Source organism: Sciurus carolinensis, chromosome 4 (assembly GCF_902686445.1).
Source record: "Sciurus carolinensis chromosome 4, mSciCar1.2, whole genome shotgun sequence".
Classification (NCBI taxonomy): domain Eukaryota; kingdom Metazoa; phylum Chordata; class Mammalia; order Rodentia; family Sciuridae; genus Sciurus; species Sciurus carolinensis.
The window spans coordinates 115,964,650-115,984,137 of NC_062216.1; the positions used below are offsets into that span (position 1 = coordinate 115,964,650).

General features: G+C 39.3%; 1 protein-coding gene and 1 pseudogene across 1 annotated transcript; both read left to right on the top strand.

The window, feature by feature from the left end:
* Positions 1-11,019: 11,019 nt before the first annotated feature.
* On the top strand, positions 11,020-11,940 carry LOC124983384 (olfactory receptor 6C4-like). Its single transcript, XM_047550624.1, has one exon. The coding sequence runs from the start codon at positions 11,020-11,022 to the stop codon at positions 11,938-11,940; it is 921 nt and encodes a 306-aa protein (XP_047406580.1).
* Positions 11,941-14,074: 2,134 nt separating this feature from the next.
* Positions 14,075-19,137, top strand: LOC124982916 (chromatin target of PRMT1 protein-like; annotated as a pseudogene).
* The last annotated feature ends 351 nt before the right edge of the window (positions 19,138-19,488 follow it).

Consider the following 19,488-nt stretch of genomic DNA (forward strand, 5'->3'; position numbering starts at 1 on the left):
ACAGTACCTCTTTAGACACACTTCTTATCTCATTAATGTTGTATCCTACGCCCCTCCCCATCCTCTTTGTCCACCTTTAGAAATTGTGGTCCTTATTCCAAATCTATTGGCTAAGCTGTAGATAATAACTGAACTCACAATCTCTGTTTATTAAGACAATATGGTTAATACCTTAAAAAGGGACTATTTGAGTTAAGGATGCATATTGTTTGTATGATGTGCTGCTCATATTGATTTCTCACTTCAAGGTGAGTTATTGGAAACCTGCAGGGACATTACAAGTCTATAGGGGGGAAACTGCAATACCTCAGATTTGAACTCCTAGAGGGGAAGATACATGAGCAATATGAGAAAACAAGGGAAGGAAGTGTCCCAAACAAACCTAGAAGCCATATCAATAGAGTCCAATGACAGCATGACAGAAGAAATGTCAGAAAGGGAGTTCAGAATGTACATAATTAAAATGATCAGAGAAGCAAACGATGAGATAAGAGAGCAAATAAAGGCATTCAATGATTGCAACAATCAACAGTTAAAAGAACAAATGCAGGAAGTAAAGGATCATTTCAATAAGAGAGATTCTGAAAAACAAAACAAACAGAAATTCTTGAAATGAAGGAAACAATAAACCAAATTAAGAACTCCATAGAAAGCATAACCAATAGGATAGAACATCTGGAAGACAGAACCTCAGACATTGAAGACAAAATATTTAATCTTGAAAACAAAGTTGAACAAGCCAGCCTGTATGCATCGCAGAGCTAACCGGCAGGCAGCCAGCCCACCTGACCCCAACACCTGGTCAGTCACCATCGTGGAGAGAGCCGACTGGTGAGCCAGCCCACCCAACCCCCACACTGAGGTTGGACACCTTCCCTGAGCGACCCCGCCTGACCCCCACACCGAGGTCAGACACCATTGCTGAGCCTGCCTGCCCCCCCTACTGCTGAGGGACACTGCAATTGCCTCTGTGCTGACTCAGCACACCCTCGCTGAGGCTCCCCAGCTTCTTTATAGGCTGGTGCAGGCATTTTGAATTATTCCTGAGGGCATGGCCATCATCATTGGAAGGACAGCCCCCTTCCTGAGACAGCTACAGGAGACTGGAGGCGCTTTGACAGGACCCAGGAGTCAAGAAGAGGAGTTATTGAGACACCCAGGACCAACTCAGAGCCACCAGGTGAGTCTCTCCTGCTGGGCAGGCTCCCCAGATGGGGCAGTAGTCCCAGAACGCAGGCAAATTCATGGAGTAGAATGGCCCAGTGAGACTCCCTCACTGGAGCTGAGAACCCAGTCAACCGGGAGCACTGCAGAAGAGGGTCACACAGCAAGAGGCTTCGGCACAGGGTAAGGATCCCTGGCCCAGACGGTAGCTCCGGTCCCCAGGGAACGTAGCAGAGGAGGGCTGCCCAGGCCAGGCGGTAGTTCTGGACCAAAGGGAACTTCTCGGAGGATAGCTGCCCAACGAAATTTCCCAACCAGGTGAGTCTTCCCTGCTGGATGAGGCTTTCCCACCAGGGGAGTAGAACCATAGAAACCCAGATCAGACGTGCCCCAGTCTATAGTCTAGTCCCCCTTTGAATGACCATCAGTCAACAAGTGGAGGTGCCTCTACCCACTGATAGGGAATATACCCCACCTGAAGGACACCACCCCAGAGGGGCAGCTTCCTTGTGGAGCACCACATTATCAAGTTCCTCCAAGACTTCAGGCTACTGAAGGCTAGGAGGTGAGTTATTGGAAATCTACAGGGACACTATAAGTCAATAGAGGAAATCTGCAATATCCCAGAGTTTCACTACTAGAAGGATAGATACCTGAGCAATATGAGAAAACAAGGGAAGAAAATGTCCCAAACAAACCTAGATGGTATAGCAATAAAATCCAATTGACAGCATGGCAGAAGAAATGTCAGAAAGGGAGTTCAGAATGTACATAATTAAAATGATCAGAGAAGCAAATGATGATATGAAAGAGCAAATGCAAGCTTTGAATGATCACAGCAATCAACAGTTAAAAGAGTAAATGCATGAAGCAAAAGATCATTTCAATGAAGAGTTAGAGATACTGAAAAAAAAAAAATAGAAATCCTTGAAGTAGAGAAAACAATAAACCAAATTAAAAACTCCATAAAAAGCATAACCAATAGGACAGAACACCTGGAAGACAACCTCAGATATTGAAGACAAAATATTTAATCTTGAAAACAAAGTTGAACAAACAGAGAAGATGGTAAGAAATCATGAATAGAATCTCCAAGAACTATGAGACATCAAGAAAAGGTCAAATTTAAGAATTATTGGATTGAAGAAGGCTTAGAGAAACAAACCAAAGGAATGAACATCTATTCAATGAAATAATATCAGAAAATTTCCCAAATCTGAAGAATGAAATGGAAAATCAAACACAAGAGGCTTATAGGAATCCAAATACACAAAATTACAACAGACCCACACCAAGGCACATTATAATGAAAATACCTAACATACAAAATAAAGACAGAATTTTAAAGACTGTGAGAGAAAAGAACCAAATTACATTCAGAAGGAAACCAATACAGATATCAGCAGATTTTTCAACCCAGGCCCTAAAAGCTAGAACGGCCTGGAACAACATATTTCAAGCACTGAAAGAAAACAGATGCCAACCAAGAATCTTATACCCAGCAAAACCTACCTTCAGATTTGACGACGAAATAAAATCCTTCCATGATAAACAAAAGCTAAAAGAATTTACAAAAAGAAAGCCAGCATTACAGAACATTCTCAGCAAAATATTCCATGAGGAAGAGATGAAAAACAATGATGTAAATCAGCAAAGGGAGGAACTACCCTAAAGGAACAGCCAAATAAAGGAGAAACCAAGTTGTGTCAAAAAAAAACAAAAATAAGCCAAAATGACCAGGAATACAAATCATATCATAATAATAACCCTGAATGTTAATGGCCTGAACTCATCAATCAAAAGACATATGCTGGCAGATTGGATTAAAAAGAAAGATCCAACAATATGCTGCCTGCAAGAGACTCACCTCATAGAAAGAGATACTCACAGACTAAAGGTGAAAGGATGGGAAAAAACATACCATGCACATGGACACAGCAAAAAAGCTGGGGTATCCATCCTCATATTAGATAATGGGGACTTCAAGCCAAAGTTAGTCAGGAGGGTTAAAGAAGGACATTTCATACTGCTTAAGGAAAGCATAAATCAGAAAGACATAACAATCATAAATATCTATGCCCCAAACAGTGGCACTTCCATGTACATCAAACAAATCCTTCTCAATTCCAGAAATCAAATAGACGACAACCTAATAATACTAGGTGATTTCAATACAGCTCTCTCACTGCTGGACAGATCCTCCAAACAAAAACTACAGTAACACAGTCACATCAATGTTTACAGTAGTTCAGTTCACAATAGCTAGATTGCGGAACCAACCTAGATGCCCTTCAAAAGATGAATGGATAAAGAAACTCTGGTATATATACACAATGGAATACTATTCAGCCATAAAGAAGAGTAATATTATGGCATTTGCAAATAAATGGATGGAACTGGAGAATATCATGCTAAGTGAAATAAGCCTAGCCCAAAAAACCAAAGGCTGAATGTTTTCCCTGATAAGTGGAGGATGATATATAATGGGGATGGGGGTATGGAATGAGAGAATAATGGGGGAACTTTAGAATATGGAGAAGAAAATGAGAGGGAGGGGGGTATGAAAAATGGTGGAATGAGACAGACATCATTTCCCTATGTACATGTATGATTACACGAATGATATGAATCTACATTGTGTACAAGCATAGAAACGAAATGATGTACCCAATTTGTGTACAATGAATCAAGATGCAGTCTGTAAAAAATTAAAAGCTAAATAAAAATAATTTTAAAAAAGAAAAAAATAAAAGACAAAAAAATAGTAATCCTTTAAATAGTTTCAATTAACTCTTGCAATTGCCTTGTGTTTTGTTGGTTTTTAGATAAATTAAATCAAATTAAATTAACAACAACAACAAAAAAAAGAAACCATAGACTCAATAAAACAATAGTAAAATAGTCAAACTCAGGTTTGTTGGATTTTTTTGTTAATTTTTGGTAATATTACTAATAAGCAATAGCTTATATCAATTAACTATGGATAGCATAAATTCAAAAAAATTAATTTTCCTTCATAAATTTGACGCATGGTTTGAGATTCTTCTGTTGTTTCAATTAACTCTTGCAATTGCCTTGTGTTTTGTTGGTTTTTAGATAAATTAAATCAAATTAAATTAACAACAACAACAAAAAAAGAGACCATAGATCTCAATAAAACAATCAATAATTTAGACTTAACGGACATTTATAGAATATACCATCCAATGAAGAGCGAATACACTTTCTTCTCAGCAGTACATGGATCCTTCTCTAAAATAGACCATATTTTATGCCACAAAGCTAATTATAGCAAACACAAGAAGACAGAGGTACTACCTTGTAGTCTGTCAGATCATAATGGATTGAAATTAGAAATAAATGAAAGAGTAAAAAACAGAAACTACTCCAATACCTGGAGATTAAATAATATGCTATTGTATGATGAATGGATAACAGAAGATATCAGGAGGGAAATTTAAAAATTCTTAGAGGTAAATGAGAACAAAGATATATCATATCAAAATCTCTGGGACACTATGAAAGCAGTTCTAAGAAGAAAATTTGTTTCATGGAGCGCATTCAATAAAAGAAGAAAAAATCAACAAATGAACGAACTAACACTACAGCTCAAAGCCCTAGAAAGAGAAGAACAGAGCAACACCAAAAAGTAATAGAAGTAATAGAAGACAGTAAAATAGTTAAAATCAGACCTGAAATCAATGAAATTGAAACAAAAGAAACAATTCAAAAAAATCAACAAAATAAATAGTTGGTTCTTTGAAAAAAATAAACAAAATTGATAAACCCTTAGCCACACTAACAAAGAAGATGAGAGAAAACTCAAATTACTAAAATTCGGTTTGAACAAGGAAATATCACAACAGACATGATTGAAATACAAAACATAATTAGAAGCTATTTTGAAAATCTATACTCCAACAAAATAGAAAATCTTGAAGACATCAACAGGTTCTAGAGACATATGAATTACCTAAACTGAACCAGGAGGACATACACAATTTAAACAGATCAATTTCAAGTAATGAAATAGAAGAGGTCATCAAAAGTCTACCAACAAAGAAAAGTCCAGGACCAGATGGGTTCTCAGCTGAGTTCTACAAAACCTTTAAAGAAGAGCTCATTCCAATACTTCTCAAAGTATTTCAAGAAATAGAAGAGGAGGGAACCCTCCCAAACTCATTCTATGAAGCCAATATCACCCTAATACCAAAACCAGAGAGAGACACATCGAGGAAAGAAAATTTCAGACCAATATCTTTAATGAACATTGATACAAAAATTCTCAAAAAAATTTTAGCAAATCGAATACAAAAATATATTTAAAAGATAGTGCACCACGATCAAGTGGGTTTTATCTTACGGATGCAAGGTTGGTTCAACATCCGGAAATCAATAAATGTAATTCACCATATTAACAGACTTAAAGTCAAGAATCACATGATTATTTCGATAGACACAGAAAAAGCATTTGATAAAATACAGCACCCCTTCAAGATCAAAGCACTAGAAAAAATAGGGATAGTGGGAACATTCCTTAACATTGTAAAGGCCATCTATGCTAAGCCCATGGCCAATATCATTCTAAATGGTGAAAAACTGAAAGCATTCCCCATAAAAACTGGAATAAGGCAGGGATGCCCTCTTTCACCACTTCTATTCAATATCGTCCTTGAAACTCTAGCCAGAGCAATTAGACAGACCAAAGAAATTAAAGGGATACGAATAGGAAAAGAAGAACTCAAACTATCTCTATTTGCTGATGACATGATTATACATTTAGAGGAACCAGAAAATTCCACCAGAAAACTTTTAGAACTCATAAGTGAATTCAGTAAAGTAGCAGGATATAAAAATCAATGCTCATAAATCTAATGCATTTTTTTTCATAAGTGATGAATCTTCATAAAGAGAAGTTAGGAAAACTACCCCATTCACAATAGCCTCAAAAGAAATAAAATACTTGGGAATCAATCTAACAAAAGAGGTAAAAGTCCTCTACAATGAGAACTACAGAGCACTAAAGAAATAAATTAAAGAAAACCTCAGAAGACGGAAAGATATCCCATGTTCTTGGATATTGTCAAAATGGCCATACTACCAAAAGTGCTATACAGATTCAATGCAATTCCAATTAAAATCCCAATGACGTGCCTTACAGAAATAGAGCAAGCAATCATGAAATTCATCTGGAAGAATAAGAAACCCAGAATAGCTAAAGCAATCCTTCACAGGAAAAATGAAGCTGGGGGTATCGCAATACCAGACCTTCAACTCTACTACAAAGCAAAAGTAACAAAAACAGCATGGAATTGGTACAAAAATAGACAGGTAGATCAATGGTACAGAATAGAGGACACAAACACAAACCCAAATAAATACAATTTTCTTATATTAGACAAAGGTGCCAAAAACATACAATGGAGAAAAGATAGCCTGTTCAACAAATGGTGCTGACAAAACTGGAAATCCATATGTAGCAGAATGAAACTAAACACCTATCTCTCCCCCTGCACAAAACTCAACTCAAAATAGATCAAGGACCTTGGAATCAGACCAGAGACCCTTCATCTTATAGAAGAAAAAGTAGGTCCAAATCTTCAACATGTCGACTTAGGATCAGACTTCCTTAACAAAACTCCCATAGCACAATAAATAAAAGCAAGAATCAATAACTGGGATCAATTCAAACGAAAAAGTTTTCTCTCAGCAAAGGAAACTATCAGCAAAGTGAAGAGAGAGCCTCCAAGTGGGAGAAAATCTTTGCCACTCATACTTCAGATAGAGCACTAATCTCCAGAATCTGTAAAGAACTCAAAAAACTCTACACCAAGAATGCAAATAACCCAATCAACAAATGGGCTAAGGAAATGAACAGACACTTCACAGAAGAAGATGTACAAGCAATCAACAGATATATGAACAAATGTTCAACATCTCTAGTAGTAAGAGAAATGCAAATCAAAACTACCCTAAGATTCCATCTCACCCCAATTAGAATGGTGATTATCAAGAATACAAACAACAATAGGTGTCGGCGAGGATGTGGGGAAAAAGGTACACTCATACATTGCTGGTGGGGTTGCAAATTAGCGCAATATGGAGATTCGATGGAAAATTTGGAATGGAACCACCATTTGACCCAGCTGTCCCACTCCTTGGCCTATATCCAAAGGATTTAAAATAAACACACTACACTAACGCAGCTACGTGAATGTCTATATCAGCTCAATTCACAATAGCTAGATTATGGAACCAACCTAGATGCCCTTCAATTGATGAATGGAAAAAGAAACTGTGGTATATATACACAATGGAATATTACTCAGCCATAAAGAAGAATAAAATTATGATATTTGCAGGCAAATGGATGAAGTTGGAGAATATCATGCTAAATGAGGTAAGCCAATCCCAAAAAAACCAAAGGCCAAATGATCTCTCTACTAAGCAGATGATGATACACAATGGGGGGTGGGAGGGAGGCAAGAATGGGGGAAGGATAGATTGTATAGAGGAAAAAGAGGGGTGGGAGGATTGGGAGGGGTGGGGAGAAGGAAAAATAACATAATGAGACAAATATCATTTTGCCATGTACACGTATGATTACACAAGTGGTGTGACTCTATTTCATGTACAACCAGAGAAACAAGTTGTACCCCATTCGTTTACAATGAATCAAAATAAATAAATTATAAAAAAAATAATAAAAAAAGATAAATCAACTTTTGTGCCAAGTAAGCATGTTACTTTATGCAATAAAGCCTCCTTAAGTAAATATTTGATGGAAGGAAAAAAAAAAAAAACCCTCATATTCCTTGACCAATATATGAGATCGCCACAGCAACAGAAGGCAAAGGCCCCCAAACTTCAGCCATCTTAGTCTGTTGTGCATATGGCATCATAAGCATTAAGCAAACAATTCAGTTATACAGTCCACCATTATTCTTTAGTATAATTAAGACATATTGCTTAGCATCGTGCCCATCACATAGTAAACTGCTCAAAAAACGTGTTATTATTCTATTTCCTGTGACTATTTTTAATCATTATTATTACTGTAGTTTCCCTAAGACTTCGTACTCTACTGATGTTCTTATTACCTTCTAAGAGTCTCTTTGGACTTCTTCCCCACTCTCTTATTAAAAGTTCGAATCAAGAGTTCTTGACAAACAGGGTTCATTAACATGTTCTGAATTTGGGTCTCTTGGGATCTTTCATTTCTTTCCTCAACTGATTATTCTGAGGTCTCCTCTGAATAGATCATTGAAAATATGCTTTAGTGTAGTATAAAATCAGAGAAGAAGCACCTAACCAGGCTCATGCAAGTCAGAACAGAGGAAGTAAGGCCATGAATGTAGAGTGCGTATCACTATTATAAATATGCATGACATAAATAAGTCACATCTCAAAGGATTATTTACTGGCCAGGGTGCCCGTAAGTTAATGTGTTTAAGTTAATGTGGAAATAAGAAATAGCAAATGAAATCTCACCTGACATACAGTATGATGAAAAGAACTTTTTCCATTAAATTTTCTTAAATTTGTGAACTGTGAGTCATTATTATCAACAAGTGATGCTGGGAAAGCAGACAAGTTAAGTTTTATGCCACCCATCATCTATACCTGACTTCTAAGTTGTGATTCATCCCATGGACTTCTGTGGTTAAAATCCACACAATTTGCCCTGAATGCCATATGTAAGTATAATCTCAGTTTGTAGTTAAATCAGTGTTGTTACCATTTTATGATTGTGCAGCATGAAATCACATAACTGCAATTTTTTTAATTATAAAGTAACTTGTTTGTTTTACAACAGTAAAGCTATAGAGATAAAGGAAAAACTCCTTCTATGTCCCCTGCTTCTACATAAAATTACTATTAACAATTTATGTTTTCAGATCTGTGTGATGACATACAAAACAGTTTATCAAATAGATTTTTCCAAGTGGGTTCACATAAATCTTTTCAATTCATTATTATTGGCCTGTTGTCTCTCATAATTCGAATACACCAAAAGTGTTAGTCATTTCCCTGTGGATGGAAGCTTACATTATTTTCAACTTTTATCATTTACAATGTTAAAATGAACATCTTTGTAAACTTACTGATGCAGAATCATTATATATTTCATATGAATTTTCAAATGATAGGGTAGAGCTCTTCACCAAAAAAACTGATTACAAAGGTCAGAGCCTGGAAATGCAAGTCAAACAATAACCTGGCCTTGTTCTATACATCCCAGTAATTAGGACATTCTTAGGGACAATCAAAAGGATAGGTCTCTGGTATTTCAAACATGGTCCAGGCAGACAGAGCATTGTCTTAGGGTTTCTTCATTCCAGGGATCTTAGAAGATCTGAATAAATGAAGAAGCCCAAAGGATCGTTGATATTTGAGGCTTCTTGGGAGAAACACTGACTTTTCTGGTAAAGAATACTATGAACAGCAACCTGTTGGCCCCTTCTGGGTTCTCTGTGTTGGGGTTATACCATGTGCCCAGGAAAGTGACACAGCCCATGCAGGAAGTTTAATGAATGCAGAATGGTAGGCCTAAGAACAGATGAATATTCCTCCCGCAATGTCGGTGGGAAGAATTGAAAGTGGTTCCTATGAGCCCCTCCTAAAATCATTTGATGTCTGAGGTTTCTCTTTCCATCAGTAATAGATAGCTCAATATCCCAAGGGTCAACTCTGAATGAAATAAACTTTACAGACATTGTTGTTTTTTTTTTTTAGTCAGTCCATGATGTATGTATACTTTTAAACATAATGTGCACAAAGCCTACATACGATTTTATTTACAGGTTTAAAAAAATGGCAAGACTCAAAAATAATAAAATAAAATTATTGTACTTCCCTGACCCTCAATAACCAATAGAACAAATATAGATTTTTATTATTTGGTGACAGAGGATTGCAAACTATCATCAAGAAAAATCTCAGAACACAAACTTGCCAACACAGAACTGACTCCCAGCTCTTAAACTTCCAGCAGAGACAAGGTAACATACATGACTCGTTGATCATTCATCAGGAAAGGAAAGATGGCAAAGATAAAATCAGTTTACAGATTCAATTGACTTTACCCTTTTACTCTCAGCTGAATCAGGAAAGTTCCTATTAATTGCTAGACCAAAGAGAGAAAGAGAGAGAGAAAATATATCAATTACATGGCAATATGTCACTAATTCAGAACTCACCAAGTGCCAAACATTGTCATTATATTATTTATTCCCATAATAATGCTTTGAGAGATGCCTTCTTACCATACCCATTTTGCAGATGAGGAAACTATTGTTGAGATTGATACAATGTTCTAAAACGCACAGGAACTAAATTGTGGAACCAGGATTCAGGCCAAGTGCCACCTGACTCCACAGTCTAACATAAATGCCATTTTGTGCTGGTTTCCCATCCTCAGTCAGAGGCGGGGGGTTTATAGCTACTGCCTCAGTCTCACAGTGAGATAACCGACACAGTGCGTACAATGGCAATGACGGAAAACCAATGCTTGGGAAGTTATGTGGCCACAGCACATTAGAATGAGAAGAATTTCTAAATTCTAGTTTTATTTGTTCTTGGTTTTGGTTGAGTAGGTAGACTTGGAAAATACAGGAAGATCCTGAAAAGGAGCCATAGAGAAAAAAATCTTCCGACCTAAGAATTAAAGAAAACTGCCCTTCTGAAAAAGCCAGTCCCTATCCAAAACCTTTCCTGACTCACACAGACGGAAAATAAGAGACATCTGAACCAATTTAACAAGAAAACGTGGCCTCTTCTCAGTGTCACATGCCTTCTTCCGGCCCCATCACTGACTTAATTCCTTTGTTCCTTCACAGGTAGCGAAGGTTAAAAATGAAAAACCAAACTTTTCTGACAGAATTCATTCTTTTAGGACTAACAGACACCCCAGAGCTTCAGATTATCCTTTTCATATTCCTCCTCCTCACATACATGTTCAGCATCATTGGGAATCTGACCATCATCATCCTCACACTGCTGGACTCCCACCTACAGACTCCCATGTATTTCTTCCTCCAGAATTTCTCCTTCCTGGAAATTTCCTTTACCTCCACTTTCACACCTAGGCTGCTATTCAGCATCTCAACTGGGATTAAGACTATCAGCTTTGCTGGTTGCTTCACTCAGTATTTCTTTGCCATTTTCTTTGGGGCCACTGAGTTTTGTCTTCTGACTGCCATGTCCTATGACCGCTATGTGGCCATCTGCAAACCCCTGCATTATACCACCATCATGAACAGCAGGGTCTGCATCCAGCTAGTACTCTGCTCATGGCTGTGTGGCTTCCTGATCATCTTGTTCCCAATCATCTTGACCAGTCAGCTAGAATTCTGTGGGTCCAATGTACTGAATCATTATTATTGTGACTATGGACCCCTCGTGGAAATATCTTGCTCAGACACAAGTCTACTGGAACTGTTTGATTTTATCCTGGCAGTTGTAACGTTGGGGGTCACCCTGGTGCTGGTGATCCTCTCCTACACAAATATCATCAGGACCATTCTGAGGATCCCCTCCGCTCAGGAGAGGAAAAAGGCCTTTTCCACATGTTCTTCCCACATGATAGTCATCTCCCTCTCTTATGGAAGCTGCATCTTCATGTACATAAAGCCTTCAGTGAAAGAAGGAGTTGCCTTCAATAAGGGAGTAGCTATGCTCAATACATCAGTCGCCCCTTTACTCAACCCATTCATTTACACTCTGAGGAATAAACAGGTAAAACAAGCCTTCAAGGATATGGCCAGAAAATTGTGAGTCTTTAATGAATAAAATGACCCTAAACTCAATGGAAATCCTGGACAATATTCATAAAGTTCCTCCCCTTAAAAATTTAAGGGGAGCTTCTCTAACCCTCTCATCATTAAGACAACATCTCAGATGAAATTATCATGAAGGAATGCCAACATTACATTTTAAAACTTCCAGTGAGGGGAAAATCTTCCCAAAACACAGTTTAAATATTTCTTTCTAATAAATAGATTCTTGAGCCATTTTTTAAAACTGCAAAAATATAAAATCACTCTTCTTAAAATGTTTTCGTTATAGTTACTTTAAATAAAAATATATTATTTGTACTAAAAGATCTATTTTTAGATGTTTGTGATAATTTTCTTAATTTTTTACTTGTTCTAAATCATTGTACAAGACAGTAGAATGCATTTATACATTTTGATAGATCATATATAAATGGATTGTAATTTCTAATTTTTCTGATTGTACATATTGTAGAATCACATCTGTCTTGTAGTCATACACATACATGAGGTAATAATGTCTATTTCACTCTACTATCCTTCCTATCCTCATACCCCCTTCCCCTCCCTTCACTCCCCTCTACCTAATATAAAGTAACTCTATTCTTTCCTATCTACCCCCCTAATTGTGGATTAGCATCTGCATATCAGAGAAGATATTCAGCCTTTGGTTTTTGGGTTTGGCTTATTTCACTTAGCATGATATTCTCCAACTCCATCCATTTACCAGCAAATGCCATAATTTCATTCCTCTTTAAAGCTGAGTTTTATATATATATATATATATATATATATATATATATAATTACTTTATTCATTCATCTGTTGAAGGCCATCTAAGTTGGTTCCATACTTTAGCTATTGTGAGTTGAGCTGCTATAAACATTGATGTGGCTGTGTCACTATTGTATGCTGATTTTAAGTCCTTTGAGTATAAACCAAGGGGTGGGAAAACTGGGTCAAATGGTGGATCCATTCCAAGTTTTCTGAGGAATCTCATACTGCTTTCCATAATGGTTATTACAGTTATTTTTAAACAAATTTATACATAGATATTTTTGTTTTTTATGTTTCTTCTTTTTAGTTATATATGACACTAGAGCATAATTTGACTTGTCTATACAAACATGGAGTATATCTTAATCCTAATTAGTATCCCAGTCTTATGGTTGGACATGATATAGAGATTCACTGTGGTGTACTCATATATGTGCATAGGAAGGTTATACAGATTTTAACTCCTCAGTTTTCATTTCTAATTATGAGGACTGTCACAATATTGACAGTCCTGGGTGGACTGGCAATGCTTATCTTTACAAGTTGGCTTCTAAGTTTATTATGTCTTTTTCTTTAATTTAGAAGTATTCAGCATTTATTTTACTTTATTTTCCATATTTTATTGTTGCATTATAGTTGTACGTAATGGTGAGATTTGCTGTTACATACTCATACAGGCATACAATATATCAATGTAATTTGGCCAGTATCATTCCACAGTATTTCCCCTTTCCCTCTTTTCCTCCCTCCCCCTGGTCACCTTCCTCTACTCTACTGATCTCCTGTTCATATTCAAGTTTATCATGTCTTTAAGAGAGTTGTCCAAAGATTTTACCAGAAATACCAGACACTGCCCAAAAGAGAGCAAAATAGAAGAAGCTGCACTCCCCAGTTTCTGTGCAGTTCAAAATTGAAGAAGTAGGAACACTGCTTTTCAGCAAGGTGGGTGACCGTGGGAATGCACCAAAATTCAATACTGGACAGTCAGAGATGGAGAGAGACCCAAAAATACTGGTTTATTGAACAGAGGACAAGAAAGAGCACATGAGAGCCAAGCCAGAGGCAGCAGTTGTGCGGGGTCACCACAGAAGGTAGTGGTAACTGAAAGGGTTTGAAAAGAGAGAAATACAAGAGACAAATTTGGCATGGAAATACCAATGGAACAGAAGGGAAGTCTGAACTCAGCTGATCCACAGGCTGCACAGTGAGCTGGTGTTTCAAAAGTGCTCTGGTTCTCAACTTGTGAGTGGAGAAACCCCATTGCAGCTAACTGCTATGAGAACCCTGGCGATTATAACAAATTGCCACACTGTCCCACCCAGTGCTTACTGTGTGATCTAATGTGGCCCTGGCAGAACATGATTAAAACTGGCAAAGAAAATTGCATCCAAGCGGATTCGGGTCAGAGGTATAGAGAAGCATGCCACTTACTTTTCCTTTGAGTTGTGTGTCTCTTGCCACCAGCAGAAGAGGATCAGGAAACCTAACAAAAATGCATTGGTACACATGGGACTGATCCTTAGATCCATATTCATGAATGGTGGAATACATGAGACTTGCCATGCCCCCTTCACCCAGGGCAATTTGTTATCCTACCCTACAAGTAGAATTCTCCGGTGGTGCCTGAGATCAAGACACACAGCAGAGATTATCATCTGTCAGGCCCTAAGAGTGAGTACATCTAATCTCTCCAAAGTAGTTGCCACTCAACAAAGTTCCAGCGTTCCAATCAGAACTAGACCGCAGTCACTAGAACTTCCCACCTAGAACCTCCCACTTAGAACTCTGCATCAGCCCTGCCCTGGGTGTGCATCTACCACCTGGACAAGACTCCAGAAGAGGGTACTTCCTTTTCACCCTACCTTGTACTTGTGAGCATGGACGCTGAGAGCCTTTAACCAGCTTTGGTTCCACACCACTCTAACTGGCAGCTCACTGAGCAACACATAAGGAGAAAAGGTTTTTAAAAACCCTAGCTTTTGCTCTTTCTAAGGGGTGCATAGACTAATAAATAGAAAGAAGGGTATCTGGCATAGGTAATGAATATCCATTCTTGTTCACAGTTTCTAATATCTCAGTGGAAACAATTCTTTCATTTTTCATTAAGAATTTTTTGGTTGTGATCTAAGATGACAGACAGTTAGATTGTATATCTCAACTCCTCTGCAGGTTGGAATCAAAGAAATTGGGGGAAAAAACTGATCAGAGAGGTGGGTGACAACAGATATGCACTGACTGACAATATTGGAATGACAGAAGGTTGGAAGGACTAAGTAAATCTGATTAGGGGAACACAAAACAGGAAATAAGTGGTTAACCCAGCAGGGCAGGGCTGGAAGATGGGGTAACATGGAGATAAAGGGACAGGCAAAACTGACAAGCTTGCTTCCAAACAGTGGTAGAAGAGAAAGACTGAGTTGAGTTGGGTGGTAGATCAGAGGAAGGCTGCATTCCTAATTGCTCCATGACTCAGGATGCAAGCAGCATGAGTACTGTTTCACAGTGAGAAGGCAGGAGGATGAGATCTCCTTGCACCAACTGGTGGAGGTGGACCTCTGCAGGATGCTTAAGCTGCTGGATGAGCTGAGCCAGGCCAAGGCCATGAGCAGGAATTTCACACTCTGCAGTGTCCGTTGGGGCACAAGTTCTAGACAGAACTAGACACTGAGTCCACTACGGACCTGAGCAGGGTGCTAGAGATATGCCAGTATGAGGCGGTGGTTGAGACTAACTGCCAGCAAGTGCAGCAATGGTTCCAAGCAACAGTCTGCAAGTCACATCCTGCTCCAAGGAGCCTTAGTGTTGCCAATTTGAGACCCTGGAGCTGAGAGGCATATTGAACCCTCTGGAAGTGAAACAACAAACCCAGCATGACCTGAAGGATGGTATGCAGAAGAACTATGCAAAACCAAGGCCTCTAAGGCTCTGAGCTGACTCAAAAGCAGAGCCTTGTTAGTATTGTGGAGGAACTGTTGTCCAAGACCAGAGCCGACCTGGAGAGCAGAACCAGTAGTATCAGGTGCTGCTGGATATCAATAGCTGGATCAAAGGCAAGATCAACATGTATATCAGAACCCTCTGGAGAGTGGGGACTGCAAATATGTGATCTTCAGGCAATTCCTAGCCAAGCCACACACTTGACTGTCAGACAATTCTTCAGAGATAACTGGAGTGCTTGCGGATCTCAGCACAAGGAAGAACCTTTCCTGTACACCCTTGCCTTGTGACACATTCACCCTCCCATGCTGACAGAATGTTGCATAAATGATAACCAGGTCCCTAAACCAGGACTCCTGGATGTGGAAAGACACCGACGCAAATGGAAATGGAACTATTGGTATAGATTCTTTTGATCTGTGTGCCCAGCTGGTGGCAGATCTCTCCTTGCCAATTTGGTCGTGTTCGTCCATCCCTGAGGCATCTATTTATTTCTTTTGTCTAATCTTTCATCTCTCTCTCTCTCTCTCTCCAGACTCCCCTACCACCCTTACTCTATGTCCATCTCCTGTGCCCTTTGTCCAAGCTGTGCCCAACCACCATCAGCCAGTGGAGTCAGCTCTAGGAGTTGATTCTGAACATCTCAGTTCCAGCCTAGGAGGTGGCACTGGGGTCAGAATTGCCTCGCCCTTATTACTTAATCTTCCTTTCAGAAAGACCAGACTCACTGGGGGGGAATCAAATTATTAAAATCCATAATGAAAAAGGAAATATCACTACAGAAACTACTGAAATACAAAGGATAATCAGAAGCTATTTTGAAAATTTATACTCTAATAAATTAGAAAATCATGAAGACATCAAAAAATTTCTAGAGACATGTGACCTACCTAAATTGAACCAGGATGATAGAAAATTTAAACGGATCAATCTCAAGTAACAAAATTGGAGACACCATCAAAAACCTACCAACAAAGAAAAGGCCGGGACCAGATGGATCCTTAGTCGAGTTCTACCACAGGTTTAAGAAGAACTAACACATTATTGATTGTTTCCTTTGCTGAGAAGAAGCTTTAGAGTTTGAATCCCTCCCATTTTACTTCTTGCACTTTAGGAGTCTTGTTAAGGAAGTCAGATCCTAGGCCAACAGGGTGACGATTTGGGCCTACTTTTTCTTCTGTTAGGTGCAGGGTCTCTGTTTAGTGTCTAAGTCTTTGATTTACTTTGAGTTGAGTTTCATGCAGGCTGAGAGATAAGGGTTGAATTTTGGTTTTTTTACATGTGGATTTCCAATTTTCTCAGCACCATTTGTTGAATAGACTATCTTTTCTTCAGTGAATGTTTTGTTGCCTTTGTCTAGTATGCAATAACTGTGATTATGTGGGTTTGTCTCTGTGTCTTCTATTCTTTACCATTGGTCTACATGTCTGGGTTCAACCATATGGAAAGTGGTATGGAGATTCCTCAGAAAACTTAGAATGGAACCACAATTTGACCTAGCTATTCCAGTCCTCAATTTATACCCAAAAGACTTAAAATCAGCATACTACAGTGACGCAGCAATGTCAATGTTTATAGCAGCTCAACTCACAATAGGTAAACTATGGAACCAACGTAGGTGTCCTTCAGCAGATAAATGGATAAAGAAAATGTGATATGTATATATACAATGGAATATTACTCAGCCTGAAAGAAGAATGACATGATGGCACTTGCAGGTAAATAGATGGAGCTGGAGAATATCATGCTAAGGGGAATAAGCCAATCCCCAAAAAACCAAAGGCCAAATGTTTCTATGATATGTGGATGCTAATTCACAATGGGGAGGGGGACCTAGGGAAGAGTAGTTACTTTAGATTAGGTAGAGGGGAGTGAAGGGAGGGGAGAGGGTATGGGGGCAGGAAGGATAGAATGAATCAGGCATTATTACCCTATGTACATGTATGACCACATGACTGGTGTGATTCTACATGATGTACAACCAGAAGACAGAGAAATTATACTTATGTATGATATGTCAAAGTTCATTCTACTGTCATGTATAAATAATTAGAACCAATTTTTAAAAATAACCCACACCAGTACTCCTCAAATTATTTTATAAAATAGAGAAGGTCAGAACCCTTCCAAACTCATTCTATAAAGTTACTATCACCAAAACCAGACAAAGACATATCCACGAAAGAAAACTTCAGACCAATATCCATGATGAATATAGATGCAAAAATTCTTAATAAGACACTGACAAATCACACATGAAAAAGATAGTGCACCATGATCAAGTGGGGTTCATCCAGGGATACAAGGTTGGTTCCACATACAAAAGTCAATACATGCAATTCATCACCTAGATAGACTTAAAGATAAGAATCACATGGTTATCTCAATAGATGCTGAATATCTGACAAGAGCAGGAGTTGGCAGGGGCAGCTGTGGTGGCACAGGAAAGGCAGAGAAGGGCAGGCCGGCCCCCCAGGCCGATTGGCCCTCCTGGTAATCAACCTAAATGAAGAAGCGTCGCAATCTACCACTCACTCATTTAACCAACCGCCCACCTAGCGAACCTCAGCCGCTCCCTCCGCTCAGCTTCCGCCAGCCCGCCCACTGACTGCAGCCGTGGTGGCAGCCCCGGGAGGAGCACAGGCATTCGTTTCCTTTGATTCTCGGGATTTGAGGATGGCTGCACATCGGCGCCAAAGTTGTGCTAAAAAGCACCACCGAGGGCTGGGGAGATAGCTCAGTTGGTAGAGTGCTTGCCTGTCAAGCACAAGCCCCTGGGTTCAATCCCCAGCACGGAGGGAAAAGAAAAAAAAAAAAAAAAGCACCACCAAGATGTCTCTAAAATGAGCACTTTACTAATATGCTGAAGAACAAAGTCCATGCCACGGAATAGTCGAGCTTCGATGCAGCAGCAACAGCAGCTAGCCAGTCCAGAAAGAAGACTGGCCCAGCAGATGGCAAGCGGACCCTCTGTCCGGGCAGCATTTAAACAAGCAGAAGAGCTTAGAGCAGCACCTGAGTAAGAGTAACGCCCAGGCACGGCTAGGCCGACCCATAAGGCCTTGACCAAGGGAGCAACTGGAGGATGCAGTCTGCGCATAATGCAGAGAGGCTTATCCAGAGGAGGACTCCATGGGGAACATGCCACCAGAACCCTACTAGGGGCGGGATGTTGCTCTAAGGCCAAAACTTGGGCAGAGGTGGACAAGCCCTAGCTCCCCAAATGGGCTTAAGAAGAGGTAATATTCCAGGGCGTGGAGCTATGGGTCCTGGTGGAATCGGTGGTAGAGGTCAAGGCATCATAGGTCGGGGAAGAGGGGACTTTGGAGCCCGTGGACGGGGGAGAGGTGCCCTCCTTCTCCCTGTATTGACCAAGAAGCAGCTGAACAACCAGTTGGATGCATACATGTCAAAAACTCAAGGACACCTGGATGCGGAGTTGGATGCCTACCTGGCACAGACAGATCCCGAAACCTATGATTGAAGCCTGCCCACCTACCTTCTGTGAGAGACTCTTGTTAAGTCACCACATCTGTAAATAACCTTGATATAACAGATGAGAAGAAACCTGATTGATGCTGGAAGGACCTATCCCAATAGGCTATGGACTTCCCTGCCACCGGTTTGTGCATTTAATGTGTGCCTTTTATTTTTTGATACTGTGTTGTATGAAACCCTTTTTTCTTTTGATTTGGTTGGCTTTTTGTTTTGTTTTTTCCTCTCCCTTCACCCAGACTTATCTTTGAACATGAATGTGTTGGCCTTGTGGGTAAAACACTTTGCCTACCTCTGCTTCCCTTCACCTACCAAACACTGACATCCTCTGTGTCCCCAC

What these genes read in the sequence shown, in the direction of transcription:
- LOC124983384 (XM_047550624.1), top strand. Translation starts at nt 11,020, where the DNA reads ATGAAAAACCAAACTTTTCTGACAGAATTCATTCTTTTAGGACTAACA.